The sequence below is a fragment of the Pristis pectinata genome, chromosome 11, assembly GCF_009764475.1.
Source record: "Pristis pectinata isolate sPriPec2 chromosome 11, sPriPec2.1.pri, whole genome shotgun sequence".
Taxonomy (NCBI): Eukaryota; Metazoa; Chordata; class Chondrichthyes; order Rhinopristiformes; family Pristidae; genus Pristis; species Pristis pectinata.
Genome location: NC_067415.1, coordinates 52,808,882 through 52,828,783, shown reverse-complemented (window position 1 = coordinate 52,828,783; position 19,902 = coordinate 52,808,882). Strand labels below are relative to the sequence as shown.

The 19,902-nt window shown below is 40.3% G+C and overlaps 1 protein-coding gene across 1 annotated transcript in view; it reads right to left on the bottom strand.

Annotated features, from left to right (window-relative positions):
• Positions 1-19,902, bottom strand: part of LOC127575822 (protein diaphanous homolog 3-like) — a 421,273-nt gene that overhangs the window by 289,634 nt on the left and 111,737 nt on the right. Inside the window, exons 10-15 of the mRNA XM_052025958.1 lie at positions 17,476-17,586; positions 16,129-16,247; positions 15,309-15,425; positions 7,348-7,466; positions 5,107-5,171; positions 1,562-1,666 (exon numbers count right to left, since the gene is read on the bottom strand). Coding sequence (XP_051881918.1) covers positions 1,562-1,666; positions 5,107-5,171; positions 7,348-7,466; positions 15,309-15,425; positions 16,129-16,247; positions 17,476-17,586 — 636 coding nt within the window. The remainder of the gene's footprint in view (positions 1-1,561; positions 1,667-5,106; positions 5,172-7,347; positions 7,467-15,308; positions 15,426-16,128; positions 16,248-17,475; positions 17,587-19,902) is intronic.

Sequence of the window (19,902 nt, the reverse complement as noted above, 5' to 3'; positions counted from 1 at the left end):
GTTGTGATTAGTCAGCTTTGTTCATTTTAAACAAGCACATATTAAGCTTTCTTTGACATTGAATTTCAAAATAAGTGTGTCCTGGAACTATATGTCAAATGATTCTTGCAAATTATCTCTGTGGCTTGAAAACATAATTTTAATTGTCATTACAAACCAATATTTACGCTGCATTTGTCACTAATTTGAAAAAAATACATGTCACAGATTACAGGTCCCACACATGGGGGAGATAAAACAACAATTCTGTAATTTTTTTTTGATAACATCTTTGTGAACTAAATTGAATAAAAATGCTTTATCTTGTTTGGTTTATTTTATGTAATAGGTATCAGATTTTTTAAAAAATCTTCAAATGTTTAATATGTGTTGGTAGAACAATGCAATGAATCAAGATGACGAGGCATAAATCAAGATTTCAAATTGTTCATTCAGAGTTGGACCTCAGCACCGAATTCAAGGTGTTTCACCACTTCTAAACCTCTTTAGTTTTTATTGTTGCCTAAATAGTTGAGGTTGTTACCCAAATTTGGGGTAAAATTACCCAAATCACTGACTGTTAGACAACAACTTTTACAAAGTCTGTATCTCGTCAGTAGCCTGCAAGTGCAATACTGAACCTCTAACATAATTTGCAAAGCCAGCATAACCTCACCTCCTTTCAGATTGTTGTTCTCACTGCTCACTTTCACTCACATGCCAATATCAATCATACATGTCTTCCTGATCTCAGCTTCCCTGATCCCTCCTGGCATCAGGTAATCTCGTGCTCATACATATTACAGAATCTGCTTTTCAGCACCATTCTGTCTCATTTCAGCATTCAACTGCAACTCAGTACATGTCACCTTCACCATTCTATCAATATTGGGCCTTAAACAGTTCAAAGATACTGGAATGCTGCAGTAAAGCAAGGGAGAGACATATTTAAACATGGCAACAAACAGAAAGATCAAATGATTACAGAAGAAAAAATAGCACAGGAAGAATGGAATACAAAATTAATGAATTTTTTAAATGATTGCTCAAAACTATTTTTATTTCCTTATTTATCTGCAATACTTGAAAAAGCTCAAACAGAAAAAACGTGAATGCTTTAAAAAAGGCACACACGATTACACAAACTGTTCACAAAACGAAGTTTGTCATTGGCTTAAATAAACTTACTTACAAAACAGAGAATGGGGTCAAGACAAAAACTTCCTGTATTTGGTCAAAATGAGTCAAAGTGTAGTGGCCCTTCATCTTTTGCAATTAAGTTCTCAGTAATTGTGTAACGAAAACATAGGCAAAAAATTTTAATTAACAGATGCCAAAAAAAATCTGAAATCAATTTTGAACCAAAAAAGTCAATTAACATTGTGTATTCCTTGCATTTAACAGCTCAAGGCATTCTGGACAGAAACTCACAAAATGGCAGCTGACAAAATTTTGATCATCACAAACTGCAGCTGAATAGCAAAATATATATTTTCCCTTTGCATCCTCTGTGTATAGTATCAATGTCCTTTAAACACCAACAGTTTGGAAATCAAAGAAATTGTTTAGCAAGCTTCATTACCTGAGCTCTGAGACTCTGCAATTCAGCTTCAAGCTGATTGATTTCTTCTCCTTTTTTTTGCATTTGAGCCTGTGCCTCTTGCCGAGCTGTAAATTCTTCATCAATCTAGAAGATAAAATTACCTTTATGTCGACTGTACCAGATTCTGCTGATACCAAACAGATTTTAGCATTATTATGCATGTCTTAATTTTTGAAAGTACAGTGAGGCCCAAATTATTCAACATGAAATGGTTTTAATTTTTTTTTATTTGTCAATTTAAAACAAAACCTGCAGTGGACTGATGAACATAAAATACAGGTTTCTGTGACATGGTCCTCTGACCTAAAGAAGACTCACACTTTTTTGTATTTGGAGCAAGTTACTCTTTTTGTATTTGGAGTCATAGAGCACTACAGCACAGAAACAGGCCCTTTGGCCCATCTAATCCATGCCAGCCTGGTTTTCTGCCTGCATCAACCTGCACCCGGACCATGGTGCTCCATACCTCTCTCATTCATGTATCTATCCAACCTTCTCTTAAACGTTACAATTGAACCCGCGTCCATCACTTCCGTTGGCAGCTCATTCCACACTCATACCACCCTCTGAGTGAAATAGCTCCCCCTCAGATTCCCCTTAAATATTTCACCTTTCACCCTAAACCTATGACCTCTAGTTCAATTCTCACCCAACATAGGGGAAAAAGCCTGCATGCATTCACCCTATCGATACCCCTCAGAATTTTGTATACCTCTATAAGATCTCCCCTCATTCTCCTGCGCTCGAGGGAATAAAGTCTTAATCTATTCAACCTATCCCTGTAACTCAGGTCCTCAAGTCCCAGCAACATCCGTGTAAATTTTCTCTGCACTCTTTCAAGCTTATTGATATCCTTCCTGTAGGTCGATGACCAGAACTGCACACAATACTCTAAATTTAGTCTCACCAACGTCTTGTACAACTTCAACGTAACATCCCAACTCCTGTACGCAATGACCTGATTTATGAAGGTCAGTGTGCCAAAAGCTCTTTATGACCCTACCTACTTGTGATGCCACTTTCAAGGAATTACTGATCTGTATTCCTAGGTCCCTTTGTTCTCCCACACACCTCAGTGCCCTACCAGTCACTGTACAAATCTTACCCTGGTTTGTCCTCATAAAGTGCGACACCTCACACTTGTTTGCATTAAATTCCAACTGCTATTTTTCAGCCCATTTTTCCAGCTGGTCCAGATCACTTTGCAAACTTTGATAGCCTTCCTCGCTGTCCACTATCTTGGTGTCATCCGCAAATTTGCTGATCCAGTTTACAACATTGTCATCTAAATCATTAGTACAGATGATATACAACAATGGACCCAGAACCGATCCCTGCGGCACACCACTACTCACAGGCCTCCAATCAGAGAGACAACCATCTACTACCACTCTCTGGCTTCTCCCGCTAAGCCAACATTGAATCGACTTAACCTTTTGGAGCATCCTCCCATGCGGAACTTTGTCAAAGGCCTTGCTAAAGTCCATGTAGACAGTGTCCACTGCCTTCTATTCATCAACCTTCCAAGTAACCTCCTTGAAAAACTCTATTAGATTGGTTGGACATGAACTGCCACGACCAAAGCCATTTTGACTCTCCCTAATCAGACCCTATCTATCCAAATACTTATATATCCTGTCCCTCAGAATACCTTCCAATAATTTACCCACGACTGACATCAGGCTCACTGGCCTATAATTTCCCGGCTTATTCTTAGAGCCTTTCTTAAACAACAGAATATCAACTATCCTCCAGTCCTCCGGCGCCTCACCTGTGGCTAAGGACATTTTAAATATCTCTGCCAGGGCTCTTGCAATTTCTGCACTAGCCTCCCACAACGTCCGACGGGATACCTCTTCAGGCCCTGGGGATTTATCCACCTGAATTCGCTTCAAGACAGCAAGCACCTCCTCTTCTGTAATCCGGATATGGTCCATGACCTCACTACTCTTTTGCCTCAGTTCTATCGACTCAGTGTCTGTCTCCACAGTAAACACAGATGCAGAAAATTCATTTAAAATCTTCCCCATCTCTTTTGGCTCCACGCATAGATGACCAAGCTGATCTTCAAGAAGACCAATTTTGTCCCTTGCTATCCTTTTGCTCTTAATAAAGCGATAGAAACCCTTGGGATTCTCTTTCACCTTGTCTGCCAGTGCAATCTGATGTCCTCTTCTAGCCCTCCTGATTTCTAACTTAAGTGTTCTCTTGCATTTCTTATACACCTCATGCACCTCATTTGATCCTAACTGCCTATACCTGATATCCTCCTCCTATTTCTTTACCAGGGCCTCAGTATCCCTCAATAACCAAGGTTGCCTAAATCTAGCCTTACCCTTTATCCTAACAGGAACAGACAGATTCTGTTCTCTCAATATTTCACTCTTGAAGGCCTCCTACTTACCAAGCAATTTTTTTGCCGGAAAACCGCCTATCCCAATACACGCCTGCCAGATCCCTTCTGATGCCATCAAAACTGGCTTTCCTCCAGTTTAGAATCTTAACCCTAGGACCAATCTGATCCTTCTCCACAACTATCTTGAAACTAATGGAATTATGATAACTAGATCCAAAGTGTTCCCCTACACTCACTTCTGTCACCTGCCCTGTCTCATTCCCTAAGAGGAGATCCAGTATCATATTCTCTCTAGTTGGGACCTCTACATATTGATTAAGGAAACTTCCCTGAACACATTTGACAAACCTGATCCCATCCAGTCCTTTTACAGTATGGGAGTCCCAGGCAATATGTGGAAAGTTAAAATCACCTACTATCACAACTTTATATTTGCTGCAACCGTCTGCTCTCTCTCTACAAATTTGCTCCTCTAAATTCTGCTGGCTATTGGGAGGTCTATAATATAGTCCCATTAACGTGGTCATCCCTTTTCTATTCCTCAGTTACACCTAAATTGCCTTGGTAGTCGAGCCCTCCATTATGTCCTCTCTGAGCACTGCTGTGACATTTTCCCTGATGATTAATGCCACCCTTCCCCCCTTAATACCTCCCCCTCTATCATGTCAAAAACAATGGAACCCGGAACATTGAGCTGCCAGCCCTGCCCCTCCTGCAGCCAAGTCTCATTAATGGCTACAACATCATAATTCCACATATGGATCCATGCTCTATTTGGAACAGGTTCAGGACGATATCCTCTGATTGGAACTAGACCATAAGAAACTATTACTGATTTCACTAAAAATTTAGTGAAAAACTTGTTGTCACCTTATTCTGATTTTAATAAAACATTTTTAAAATTGTTGTTTCCAACATTTCATGGATTCTGTCCATTCCAATAAAATAAAACAAAAGAGGTTACCTTTCCTTCAAATGGTGCTCTTTTAAATTGGGACACACCAAAGAAATCACAAAGACACACTGCCAACAAACATTTCTCTCTGTTTAAATAATCTTTTCATTGGCTTCATTGACACTTATATTTTCATATCTGATATAATCAAATATTTGAAGAGAAAATAGCTTCCTATGACAATAGCACTGAAGGTATTAAAGTGTTCTTTACCTTTCTAGTCAATTCTGAAAGCATTTGTTCACATTGATCAACCCTTGCCTTGTCAACACAAACATCTATGGATAAAAACATAAGCATATTATCCAGATTTGTGGTCATATTAATATTTGTAAAAAAAAAATTCTTCGTGCTACTGGAATTATTTAAAACTAACTGGATCCAATCTACATTGTGATTGTTTTTATATTTAATATAAATGACTTGGAAGAAAGCTGCGAAGGTACGGCTGTTAAATTTGCTGACAATACAAAGATATGCAGTAAAGTTAATTGCAAAGTGGACATAAGAAACTATAAAGAAATACAGATAGGTTAAGTGAGTGGGCAAAGATCTGACAAATGGAGTATAATGTGGAAAATGTGAAATGATCCACTTTGGCAGGAAAAAGAAGAGCATGTTATCCAAATTATGTGACATTTCAGAACTGAAATACAGAGGGATCCAATTATCCTAATGCATGATTCACAAAATAACTAGCACGCAGGTACTACAAGTAGGTAGGAAAGCTGATGGAATGTTATGCTTGGGAAATTGAATAAAAAAGTAAGGAAGTTATGCTTCAGTTATATAGGGCATTAGTGAGACTTCATCTGGAGTACTGTGTACAGCATTAAAACTCAGAAACATAAAAAAAATAGGAGCAGGAGGAGACCAAGCAACACTTCAAGCCTGCTCTGCCAAATAGAGATGTGGTCAATCCTCTATCTCAGTACCATATTCCTGTTCTCTTCTCATACCCCTTGATGCCTTTTGTGTCTAGAAATACTTTAAGCGACTTGGTTTCCATCACTTCATGTGGCAGAAAATTCCAAAGATTCACCATGTGAAGAAAGTTCTCATCTCAGTCCTAACTGACTTAGCCTGTATAGAAACATAGAAACATGGAAAAACTACAGCACAATTCAGGCCCTTCGGCCCACAAAGCTGTGCCGAACATGTCCCTACTCTAGAAATTACTAGGCTTACCCATAGCCCTCTATTTTACTCAGCTCCTTGTACCTATCTAACAGTCTCTTGAAAGACCCTATCGTATCCGCCTCCACCACCATTGCCGGCAGCCCATTCCACGCACTCACCACTCTGAGTAAAAAACTTACCCCTGACATCTCCTCTATATCTACTCCCCAGCAACTTAAACTTATGGTCTCTTGTGGCCACCAATTCAGCCCTGGGGAAAAGCCTCTGACTATCTACCCGATCAATACCTCTCATCCTCCGTCTCTCCAAGGAGAAAAGGCCGAGTCCCCTCAACCTGCTTTCATAAGGCATGCTCTGCATTCCAGACAGCATCCTTGCAAATCTCCTCTGCACCCTCTCTATGGCTTCCACATCTTTCCTGTAGTGAGGCGACCAGAACTGAGCACAATACTCCAAGTGGGGTCCAACCAGGGACCTATATAGCTGCAACAATACCTCTCGGCTCCTAAATTCAATTCCCCGATTGATGAAGGACAATACACCATATGCCTTCTTAACCACAGAGTCAACCTACGCAGCCGCTTTGAGCGTCCTATGGACTCGGAGCTCAAGATCCCTCTGATGCTCCACACTGCCAAGAGTCGAACCATTAATACTATATTCCACCAACATATTTGACCGACCTAAATGAACCACTTCACACTTATCTGGGTTGAACTGCATCTGCCACTTCTCAGCCCAACTCTGCAGACTATCTATGTCCCTCTGTAACCTCTGACAGCCCTTCAAACTATCCACAACACCCCCAACCTTCGTGGGATCATCTGATTCTGTATCATGAGAATGTAACCCCTGATTCTCTCCTGTACCTAGAATGGGCAGGTTGTTTTACGAGGAAAGGTTGGTCAGGCTAGGTTTACACCTGCTCGAGTTTATGAAAGTGAAAAGGGACTTGATTGAAACATGCAAGACCCTTTGGGGTCTGATGCTGTGAGTGGAGAGGTTTCCTCTCATAATAGAGTCAAGACAACCATTTTAAAAGAAAGCAGTAGCCATTTAAGATAGAAAGGAGAGAATATTTCTCCCCGCCTCAGAGGGTTGAAAGTCTTTGAAACTATCTTTCTCAAACTGCAGGGAAAAGAGAGTCTCTGAATATTTTGAAGGCAGAAGTAGATATCTCGTTGATAAGTAAGTTGTTGAAAGGCTATTGCAGGTATACTGGAATGCAGAGTTGGAATGCAATCATACCAGCCACGATTTTATTCAAACTGCTCCTAATTGGTATATCAATCATGTTCAAATAATCAATCTTACCTATAAGATGTTCAAAATCTACATCTAATCGTCTGCGGTAAGTAAAATCAGGATCCATGCCACTGCGGTGCAACACAATCTGAGAAACACATTCTTCAATTATCTTAAAATACTGCGGCCTAGAAAATAAAAGAACAAAGTGGATTGCTCAGGTCAGATCTGAGATATTACTCTAATTTAATACCAGAAGCCTTTTTTTGCCTTGTCTTTGGCTCAGCTATCACACTCAAAGAATTTCAAACAATGCTGTCAAAAAATTGTAAAAACTGCAGGACTTCTCATAAGAAAAGACCTCCTTCGATGACTTGAAATGATGACCAGCTTCTTTTTCCACAGATGCTACTTGACTGGCTGAGTTCTTCTAGCATTTCTGCTTTTGTTTCAGATTGCAGGTCATCTGTTGTTTTACTTGATTTCCACAATTTTCTAATATATTGCCTCTTTCAGTTAACCTCAGAAGATGACAAAGTCAAAGTAATATCAATTTTTAGCCATGAGAAGAAAATCAATTAAACAGTCATGATGCCTACCAAAGTCCCTTCCAAAAAAGGTAATTATGTGGTAGGGTGGGAAGTTTAGGAATAAAAAGTCAGCGATTTGCCACTGGCAGAGATAAAGACACAAATTTGCTTTGTCTTCTCCAATGTTTAATGAAAAATATTAGAAACGAGAGATAATAATGGAACATTTTCCAGAGTGCCCACCATGGAACAGTTCGGTAAATCATTTGGAACTGATGGGCCAACTATTGCTGAGTCCCCTGCCCAGATTCACCACCTACAGTTCCATATTTATCCAGTCCAAGGGCCTGACCGTACACATTCCAGGAACAAGGCCTCATCAATATCAGGACCTCTAAAGGCCCTTGAAAGATTTGACAGCTGGAAAAGTCCAACATGCTTTACTGGCTGCAAAATAGGTGACAAATTTTGATAGACTTTAGCTGCCCTTAATTTAAAAGCTTTTTAAAAAAATTCAAAAGATAAAGTTAATTAAAAACCACACTAATTATTTTGCTTTTATGCTTTTAATCATTTGCAACTATCTTAAACCTCCTGATTCATACTCTGATCTGTATTCCGAGGCAATTTCCCCAGGTTACTACTTGGGAATCTTTTTAAAGCTGGTCTCCTGGTCAACTCCGTGTAGAATTCAGCAGCAGATTTAATGACAGATTCAGCCTTCCACAGCCATAAGCAAATCTGGGACTTCTGTACTTGCACTGTCAAATGAGAAAGAAGTCCTAGACTTACTGCTGATTGGGTGTAATGCAGCACCATTGCTCAGCATGACACCATGGCATCCTGTCTGGCATAAGATCAGAATCTCTATTCATTTGAATAGGGATTCCAGACCAGGAACTGAGGAAAATTGAATGTTTGTTTGTTTTACTTTAAACCTTTAATAATTAAAAAAATAGAATAACATGGTTGCAATAGTTTTAAACATTAAGTTTTTTTCTTTGTAAAAAAATCTTTTTTTGGGGGGGGGGGGGGGTGGCATAGGAGGCAAGTCTAGGCAATTAGCCACAGTCAGCTTGATTCAGGTCAATGAAAGAGTATGTGCGCACATTTACATGCACACGAGAAAGTGTACGAGCGTGTGTGTTAAAGTGAGAGAGTGCATGTGAAAGTCTGAGAGTGTGCATGTGAAAGTGTGGGGCAGGGAGGCGGGGGGAAGAGAAAAAATAGAAACGGAACGGAGACAGGGAATATGAAGAAAAGGAACATAAAAACAAATTAATTTTGCCACCATGGCAATCTCCCAAATGATTCAATCGATGGAATGACTTCTGGCTGACATGCAAGAAGGGTTCAGTCTGCCACAGGTTTGATGCTGTTTTTGGGGTAATTAGGCAAGAAATTAATGCAGGAACTACTACAGTAGCAGAGCCATTTAAATTATCTCAGTCCCTTTAAATTTCTCAAATTCAATGAAGGTCCACATCATTAAAGCAACCTCACAAATCAACGTTTATAAATTATTTCAGTTACTGTTTCCCAATCAAGGAGAAAAATAAAACTATTTAGTTTCAAAACATGACAGTTTGAGGCGAGTTTGAGGCAGGTATGTCTGCAACAAACAGAAAATGCTGCAAATACCTAACAGGTCAGGTAGGGCCTGTACGTGAGGAAAACAGAGTTAACAATTTAGGTAGATGACCTTTCATCTGAACTGGGAAGGTCAGAGATTTAAGGAAGAGTTTTAAATTTCGAAGAAAGGGAGAAGAGGGGCTGAAAATGAAAGGGGACACTGGTGATAGGGTGGCTGGCCAGAAAGATGAATGGTGATGGAGGCCAATGGAATAGCATGTTTAAAGCTCTTAGATAATCCCTCAGGATTAAGAATGATTCGCTTCTACTCCAGTTCTAAGGTGAATTGATGAGGCCAATGCATCAACTTCAGGATCCTCCACTTGACTGAGCAAATGGGTGGGATAGTTTATGAGATGGTGCGCTCCTTCTGCTTTTTATATGAACCTCTATGAATCCCCAATTCATGAGGTTTTCAATAATATTCTGCATGCTCCTTCCCCATATTCATCAGTCATGGGCTGGAGTCAGTGGGGATGTTTCAGTCTTGCCGAGGAAGCCTTAAACATATCCGTAAATCATTTGCTCCATCCACCTGGTAATCACTTCTCATGATCAAACTCAGAATAGAACATCTGATTCAGGTGTGAACAGGAGCATGCAAAGAACCACAAGAACGTCGTATCATTTGCGCCACGATAGCTGCCCAAAACTGCTGAACTGACAACCATCTGATGGAGTCAGTCATTTGCATCAATCTGGTCCAGAAATATTGACATTACAGGAAAAGGAAAATCAATGTCGGACTAAGAGACTCCAAAAACAAAGCATTACTCAGTCAATGACTCACAGACAAACTAGAAAATCCCAATCAACAGGAGCCACAGAGTGTCTTCAGTGCATGGTTTGCTTTGAAATCAAACACAATTGGAATCTTTGAATAGATCCTTGAAATCTCTCCCAGAAACGTTTGGCTTGATAGCTTTAACAGACTGCATTCTTGAACTGAAAACGACATTGTGTCCCCAAGGGGTTAAAAGAAAAAAAATGTACAAATATCTGAAGCCTGAGGACCAACAAAAGTACTTGCGACCTAAAGAACAGATGGTGGGTGGGAAGAACACAGTAATGAGCTGACAACCTTGACATGCAAGGAATCTTCAGTGTTGTCAAGACCATGTAAAACCCAAGAACTCATCCAGCCAAGATCCAAAATATGGAGGAGCACAATACAAAGACTGAGGCAGTCTTGGCACTACCCCAGCACAAAGGATGAAAAAGCCATTCAAAGCCTACAGAGCAATTCTTTAGTGGACCACTGCTGAAGCTCTGACACATCATTTCTGGTGCAAATTCTGACTTCATCTTCTTCATTCAGGAAGAGAAGCATGCTTGGGGATCTCAGAGAAGCCATAATCATGGCCATCTTCAAAGAAGGCAGCTGAGGTAATTACGGAGGGGTGCTCCTTCTGTTTGACACAAGGAAACTCAGCACAAAAACTTTCCCCAACAGACTCCTCTGGTCACAGAGCTTCTTCCAGTCACCATATGGGTTCCATCCATCAAAAGGCACAATAGGCATTATCTTGCTCAGCCAAACACCGACAAAAAAAATGCACAGAACGGCATGAACAACTTTCTGTGCATTTTTCCACCTCACATAAGCTTCCAACTCCAGAATCAGAATTATTATCACAGATATATATGACATGAAATTTGTGGTTTTATGGTAGCAGTACAGTGCAAAGACAGAATAATTACTATAAATTACAAAAATAAATATTTAGTGCAAACAAAAAGGAATGAGGTAGTGTGCATGGGTTCATGGACCGTTCAGAAATCTGATGGCAAAGAAGTTGTTTCTGAATCATTGAGTGTGGGTCTTCAGGCTCCTGTCCTTCCTTCCCAATGGTAGCAATGAGAAGAGGGCATGTCGCAGATGGTGAGGGTCCTCAGTGATGGATGCTGCCTTCTTGAGGCACCACCTCTTGAAGATGTCCTCGATGGTGAGGAGGGTTGTGCCCGTGATGGAGCTGGCTGAGTCTACAACCCTCTGCAGCCTCTTGTGATCCTGTGCATTGGAGCCTCCATACCAGGCTGTGATGCAACCAATCAGAATGCTCTACACCGTACATCTAAAGAAATATGCAAAAGTCTTTGGTGACAAACCAAATTTCCTCAAACTCCTAACGAAGTAGAGCCACTGGCATGCCTTCTTCGTGACTGCATCAATTAATTAAAATGAATTGTGGAGAGTCCTCCTCAAATTCGGCATTCCTCAAAAATTCTTTACTATACTATTTCTGCCATCTAATGACATGAAAGCTATTATCCTGGAGAATGAGTCCACTACAGACCAAATTGCAATCGTAAACTGTAGTCAAGCAAGGCTCATCTTTGCACCAAGCCACTTCTCAACGTTCCTTGCTGCAATGCTGCACCTGCCCTTCAATGTGCTCCACACCGAAGTGGAGCCAATCCCCATGACTAATGGGAGACTGTTCAACTTTAGTCATTGTCATTCCAGAATCAAGATGCAGACAACACCTGCGTGTGTGCATTTTTGGAGATCAAGCTCCCAGTCAACATTGTATTCTTCATTGAAGCATCAAAGTGGGTCAGCCTTACAAGTAACATTCAGAAGACAAAAGTCTTCTATCAATTTCTCACTGTCACACAACACTGCCTCTTAACCTCCAAGGTGCACACACCAATTTCCACAACTTCAGGAGCCATGTCTCAGCAAACACAAACATCAATGGCAGAGACATTGGTTAACTGGGGAAAAGAGTGTTGAAAGATCAAGACCTCAACCCAGCAACAAACTTATATGCTTTTGAAGCATGGACAACCTGCAGCAGGCATCTCAAAGCACTAGAGAACTACCAACAATGCATTGCCACAGTATCATCCAAATCCATTGGCAGGACAGCCAAACAACTTGTCCCCTCCCAAATGAACGTCAGGGCTCTGATCCCCCTCAATCAGCTCCAACTGGCAGGCATGTCATCAGCATGCCTGACACTAGACTCCCAAATGTCCATTCTGTTATGAACTCTAGTCTGGTAAGAGTATTCCAAGAGGACAGAGAACATGCTTCAGGGGTGTTCTGAAAGTTCACTGACTCATGGGAATCCTTCGCCTTTGACCACTCAAAGGGAAAAGGAGCACCTTTCAGCCTCTTCAACAGGAGTGCATGGAGGCGATAAACAAAAAGCAGAAGGAGAACAGAGCATCCTCACACAACCCAAGCACCACTATTACAATCTGTGGATCTCACACAGGACTCTTCAGCCACCCCAGAACTGGACTGGAATGAAGTCATCTCGACCCAAAGGGACTGCCTCAGAAAAAAAAAGAATGAGATATGAAATAACTAGAAGAGAAAAAAAAAAGAATGCTGGAATAGCAGATGATCTCAAACTATTAAGTTCAATAATGAGTCCAAAATGCTCTAATGGGGCAGATCATTCCATACCAGAGCTGCCAAGGTCACTGTTCAAACACCACTTGGAGAATGCTGTTTCTACCAGTGCATTCCAAGGCAAAAACAGAAAGGGTTAGGCTCTGCAGAGATGCCTGACACCATCCTTGACTATCACTGCAACTCTCTTGTAACTAGAGGAAGTGGCTGGGGAGAGGTTGGAGATCAAAATGATTGAATGAGATTTGGGTCAGGATAGACATTGGGAGGGGCAAGAGAGCTGAAGACTGGAAATGGGTAAAACTGGGGGAGGCTACATATTGGGAGGACAGTGAAAGGAAAGCATTTAACTCGTACCTCTGGAAGCCCAGTGAAAAGCTTCTCAGTACCTCAAGTGCAAAGATCAACATTTCTGATATAACTGAAATATATAGTTCCTCGTGCCAATGTGGATACACAGCCACAGTTCAATCATTAATTGATCCTTTCCAGCAATTGTATTTACTTACGTGAGGCTTCAAAGGCATAGCTGCGCCTCTAATCATTTAGAAGACTAAGTGTAATGGCTAGATTGACACAGCCTGGATGGCTGGTTGTGAGAGCTGCCCATTGATGCATGCTGATAGCACTGCCCCACTGAGCTCTCCAGGGAACGAGACAGCACAGCAGAATCCATGAGGGTTAAACAAGAGGAAAGTCAGGAACTAAAAAAAATAATAGGAGTTGGCTATGAGGCTGCTCATGCCCGCTCCTCCATTCAATAAGATCATCACTGATGGCTCACCTCAACACCATCTTCCTGCACAAACTCCGATTTCCCAAATCCATCAGTCTCTGTGACTGAGCCTCCAGAGATGACTTGTGGACTGAATTCTAAATATTTACCATCCTGTGCTGAGTGGCCAATTTATTTTGAAACCATGACTCCCGGACACTCCAAAAGGAACATTAACCTCGGCACTTACCATGTCAAGCCCCGTAAGAATGGTTTAGAATGGTTTAGAACTTACAGCAGGCGTCTCAAAGCACTGAAGAAATAACAATAATGTGTTCCCAGAAAATCATACAAATCCATTGGCAGGCCATGACATTTCCTTTCATTCTTCTAATCTCAAATGAACTAGGGTCTCATCTGCTTTCTCACAAGATAAACCTGCCATCCCAGGAATCAATCTGGCAAGCTTCTCTTGCACTCACATGTACATCTTTTTTGAGGCAGGGAGACCAGACCTGTACATCGTATTCCAGATGCATCTCACTGGTGCTCTATATCAAGAACATGCCTCTTTTTCTGCACTCAAATCCTCTTGCAATAAAGGCCAACATACCATTCATCTTCCTAACTGCCTGCTGAACCTGTGTATTGACCTTCAGTGATTCCTGCCTGGGTTCCTATGAATACTAACACCATTTAAACTCTCATGATTAAGAAAATACTCCAGCTTTCTATATTTTCGACCAAAGTGGATACTACATTTTTTCACATTATATTCAATATCATGGGTCTGCCCATTCACTTCATCTGACTAGTATCTCCATGAAGCCTCTCTGCATCCTTCTCATAGCTTACACTGCTTTATAATGTCAACAAACTCAGACATATTACTCCTGTTCCTCTCACCCAAATCATTAACATACATTGGCAACATCAGGGTCGCCAATCCCAATCCCTGCAACACCCCACTGGTCACAGCCTCCTAAACCAAAAATAACCTTTTTACTCCTACTCCATTTTCTGTCTATTAAATAATCCTTAAATTACGATGGTATACTACTTCCAAAACAGTGCACTATAATTTTGTTAAATAAACTTGTGTGATACTTAACAAAGGACTTTTAAAAGTCCAAATGGACCACATCAACTCATCCACCCTTATCAATTCTACAAGTTATGACTAAGTCTAATAGATTTGTCAAACCTGATTTCTCTCGTGACTTACTCGACATAGATCCTGTTATTATTTTCCATAGCCTCTTACCGCTTACTTAAAACAGATTCAGCACTTTCTGCTGTCAGAATATCAGTGGATGGCCAAGGTGGGCCTGTGCTGATTGTTATTGCTTGTTAAAGCTTGTAGGTACCAACAGTCTGCAGGCAGGTCTTCAGAAGGTCTGACTAATATTTATCCCTGAAATACAGGAAGAGAGAACGAGCAAAGGACGAGAAAGTCAGGACCGTATAAAAGTGATGGCCAAGTGGAAGCCGGCAAAGGTGATGAAATTTTAGTTTTTAAGAGCCAGAAGTTGCATCAATAGTCACTGACGCACCAGAAAAAGTAGCAAGAGATGGGACCTGAGCAGGAATGAAATAAGGAATGTGCCACATTTCCAGCAAGGAAATGAACATAATTTTCATTTGGAGGAAGTACTCATCTGTCCACAGATGCTGCCAAATGTGCAATGTAGTTTTCCAGCATTTATTAGAGTGTATTTACATATTATGCAAACTGATGGTTGGCAACAGTGTAACAAATCCAGACATAATAGCAAAATTAAAAACTTACCTAACAAAATAGTCATTCCTGATTAACAACAAGTGTTGAAGAATGGAAAGAAAGTAACTTTCAGCCTCCGTGTCCTTCACTGCATTAGACAGCATACTATACACATCATTTATTTCAGTACAACTGAAGTGAAGGAAAATGTACTGCAGTGTAACAGATGAGTTGTACATTCACTAGGTTTTTAAACACACAACAAATACCTAAAAATCTGGAAAGTGAGTTGTAAAAGCAAAATACCACCCTCGAGTGATTTCATCCATCCAGGTATCATTCTACACTGTAGAGTGGGCTTCTCAACAACACTAAAAACTTTATTATTAAAGACCTGTGCCATTACTTCCAATCCTCAGCTTTTGCATCTGCTGTAAAGAGACAAGTTAGCATGTATGATTCTTCCAAAACCACTTCCTGTCAAGATATCTCTCAGTTCTGACTTTGTGACTTTTGCATTAACTGTGTAATGAGAAAATCTGGAAGATAATACAGGCAAGCCCTACGTTACGGAGGGCTCGCATTCCAAGAAACCTTAATTCCCATATCCTTTTGAATCCCATATTATAAGCGGAGATGCAATCCTACAGGATGTTTTTCTTTCAACAGTAACAATGAGTACTGAAACTGCTGGTTAAACTTTGCTTTGCTTTGCTTTGGAAACCGACAAACAATCTATTAAGCTGCCAGCAGCTGTGTTTGGAGTCACGAATTACATTGAAATCTAAATCATTGATATATATTGTGTAGGGCTATTTTTGCTCTTATGTCTAATAAATTTGCCACTTTATAGAACTATAATGGAAATCTTATGTTCTAAAAAGGATATTCCAATTCAGTTCGAATATCTCCTAGGCGATGTGAAAACTCAACCATATCTTCTTCCTTGTGCTCATTAAATACTTTCAGCTGGATATCCAATGCATCATTTTTAATGAATGTTAACTCCTGTGGAAAATAAATGAGAAAAAGTAATACATTTTAACCAGAGAATAATAATATATTTATAGAAACTAAAACAAAAGTGTGGTTCTGGATTGGGTACAAGAAAAGCTCTTAAAATTTCAACAACTTTACGTATGGAAGTTAACAATTTTTAATAGCAAATTATCAAGATTGTGTTCTTGTTATTTCACATGGGCATGGCTGACAATGTCAGCGTTTGCTGCCATCCCAAACAGTGCTTGGAGAGGATGGAGATATTTCCTGCAATAGCAAAAATTCCTCTAGCGAAGGGAGGGAGTTCCATGATTTAAAATCAGCTATGATGAAAGAATGGTCACACACTTCCAAGTCAAGATGGAATGTAACTTAAAAAGAAATGTACAGGTGTTAGTCTTCCCATCTGCCAGTTGCCTACATTCTTCCTGGTGGTAAAAGTTTATGGTGTGATTTTGTTGATAACCTTACCCTGACATTAATTAGAAGAATGCCCCCTCCTTACAACTTATTGGATTCTGAATCTATTCCCTTGATTTCTAATTTATCAATGTTTCAAACTTCAAAACTAAAAGGTAAGAATGAGATGCTGAAAAGTATGTAGTCAAAGGCACATCACGGAAACAATTGAAAATATATACAATCTACAAATTATGAGCATGCACACTTTCAAAATGCCAGCTGTGCTGACTTCAGCACTCTTGTGTTGGGCTCTACTATTGTTTAGAATATTCTTATTGCTTCAGCTTCCTATGAGTAATTTAATTACCCACTGCCATTCTTAATTGGATATGGCAGGACTGCAGAGTTTGAACTAATCCACTGATTGTGTGATAGCTTAATGTTGAGTATTACAAGCCAGAGTAGCAGTCATATGCTGTTGTTTTTCCCAGGGCATGTCATTTTTTGCTAGGCTTGGTGTTGCTCTAGGTTTGCTCTTATGCACTCATTGAACCAGGGTTTGTCACCTAGACGATAACAATAATGGCACAGTGAAGATAATGCCAATCCATGAGATTGCAAATTGTAATGGAAACAATTCTGTTGCTGTAGATGCTCCACTGTGCTTAACAGATGCTAAACTGGACCTGTTTATTGATTTTGATTCTATCCCATTACACAGTTGTGCCACACAACACAAGGGACAGTGTCTTTATTATGAAAATGTGCACCGATTTCACACAATGTATAACAATGCAGTTTATTACGGAAAGATAATAACTTGTATTGCTCTTACTTGAAGTAGATCTTTCAGACCACAGCGTGCAAACTCATTTCGTATGTGCATCCTGAAATCTAAATCATCAGGAGTGGTCACAAGTGCATTTATGAGTTGCATACATGCCACCTGGATATGAGATAAAATACTTATAGTCAGAATATGACAAAATTTATTACTTATATATTTATTACTTAAATAACTGCTGATATTCTAAAATTAGGATTGAGGCACAAGTTAGACAATTTGCAACTGAACATGCTGTATGTGGTCTGAGAGTGCTTTACACAGGCAACCACAATGAAAAGAACTATATTCCTTTGCACAAATAAAAACAATTTTTCATACAATTGTTAATAATTAATAGGACCAGATGGTTATTCTTAATGCTAAGAAATGAAGGTAGTACATTTATACAAACTACAAAGAACTGGTAACAGAATGGCCATGAATACATAACAGGCGACTTCAGCCTTAGGGATCCACTGCAACATAATTTGAAATATTTGACATTACCAGATGAACAAAATGTTCACAACATTTCCTCATAGATATTTCGCCCAAATCTCCAGGTCAAACCTTAAGCAGCAGCAGATCTGAAGGTAGGAGACACTGTGAAAGTCCATAAGTCCTCCTGCATGTGGCATTAACAGCCAAAAGCTGAGCTGCAAGCCATCATTAGCACCTAGACCGAAGTATATGAAAGGATAGGCCTTACACTCAACATCCACGAGACAAAAGTCCTCCACCAACCTATTCCTGCCACAAGACACTTCCTCTTAACCAAGTTTCACAGCGAGACCCTGGAAAATGTGGACCACCTCCCATATCTCAGAGGCCACGTCTCAGTGAAGACAACCATCATGATGAAATTTACCACCACCTTCATGTGCCAGCATAGCCTTTGGTTAATTGAGGAAAATGGCATTTAAAGATCAAGATCTCTGACACAAAACAGTTGCTAAATTACCAGGCATACAGAGGTAAAGATTTGAAGTTGAAGCTTCCTTGAAGAAATGCAACATTCCCACCAACTCCTGGGCATGTCAGAACAATGACTGCTTCAAGTGGTGAAGGAGCATTTGCGATGATATTGAGAATCTTGGATCCAAGCACTGGGAGCTCAGAGGCTCTACATAAGCTGTGAAAGGAGTGTACCACCTCACAAACTACCTACCCACCCACGCTGCCAAATACCATCTGTCCCTTCTGTGGAAGGGTCTCCAGTTCCCACATTGGCCTTGTTGGCCACCTCAAAACCCATGAGACTAGAGTGATCTCAAGGTTTGCTGAAGGGTAAAGGGATATGGAAAGATTAAGTGGACAACGATCTAGAGTTTAAACTTTAAAGATCTAGAGTTTAAACTTTAAAGAATAGAGTTTAAAGTTGAAAAGTGTGAAATTATCTATTAAAAAAATTTTAATCTCAGTGGTAAAACATTGCAACTCAGAGGCACCTGCACGTCCTCATGCATGATTTGTAAAAGGCAAGTAGAGCAAATAATTCAGAAAATTAACAGCATATTATCACACATTTCTAGAAAAATTAAATACAAGAGGTGCTTAGGTTATATAAGACATCGATGAGACCACATCTGGAGTACTGTGTTTGGTATTGGTCTCCTTATTTTCGGAAGGATGTTAATGTACTGGAAGGTTTGCTGGATTGATACCTGGAATGAGCAAGTTGCCTTATGAGGAAAGGTTGGACAGGCTACACTTGTGTTGCTGGTGTTCAGAAAAGCAAGAGGGGATTTGACTGAATCAAGAGATCCTGAAGGGTCTTGAGCGGGTAAATGTGAAGAGGATGTTCCATCTTGTGGAAGAACCTTGAACTAGGAGTCACTGATTAAACACAAGGGGTCACTCATTTAAGGCAGAAATGAGATGATTTCTTTCTTTCAGAGGGTGGTGAATCTTTGAAACACTTCTTGAGAAGTGGTGGAAGCAGTCTATGAATACTTTTAAGGCAGAGGTAAATAAATACTTGATAAACAAGACAGGTTACCACAGAGTTGAGGTTACAATCAGATCAGCCATTAAACAGTGGAGCAGGCTTGAGGAACTGAATGGCCTACTCCTGATCCTAATTTGTATGTTCACATGTTCATATTTATCATTTACAACACCATCATTGGTGGATACAAAGTCAGCTTTGACATGCAACGATTTTATTGAGCTAAAGAAATTTGGCATGTCCCCTTTGACACTCACCAATTTTGATCAATGCACCATAGAAAGCATCCTATCTGGACACATCACAGCTTGGTATGGCAACTGCTCTGCCCGGGACTGCAAGAAACTGCAGAGAGTTGTGGACACAGCTCAACACATCACAGAAGCCAGCCTCCCCTCCATCGACTCTGTCTATACTTCTCGCTGCCTTGGTAAAGCAGCCAGCATAACCAAAGACCCCACCCACCCTGGACATTCTCTCTTCTCCCC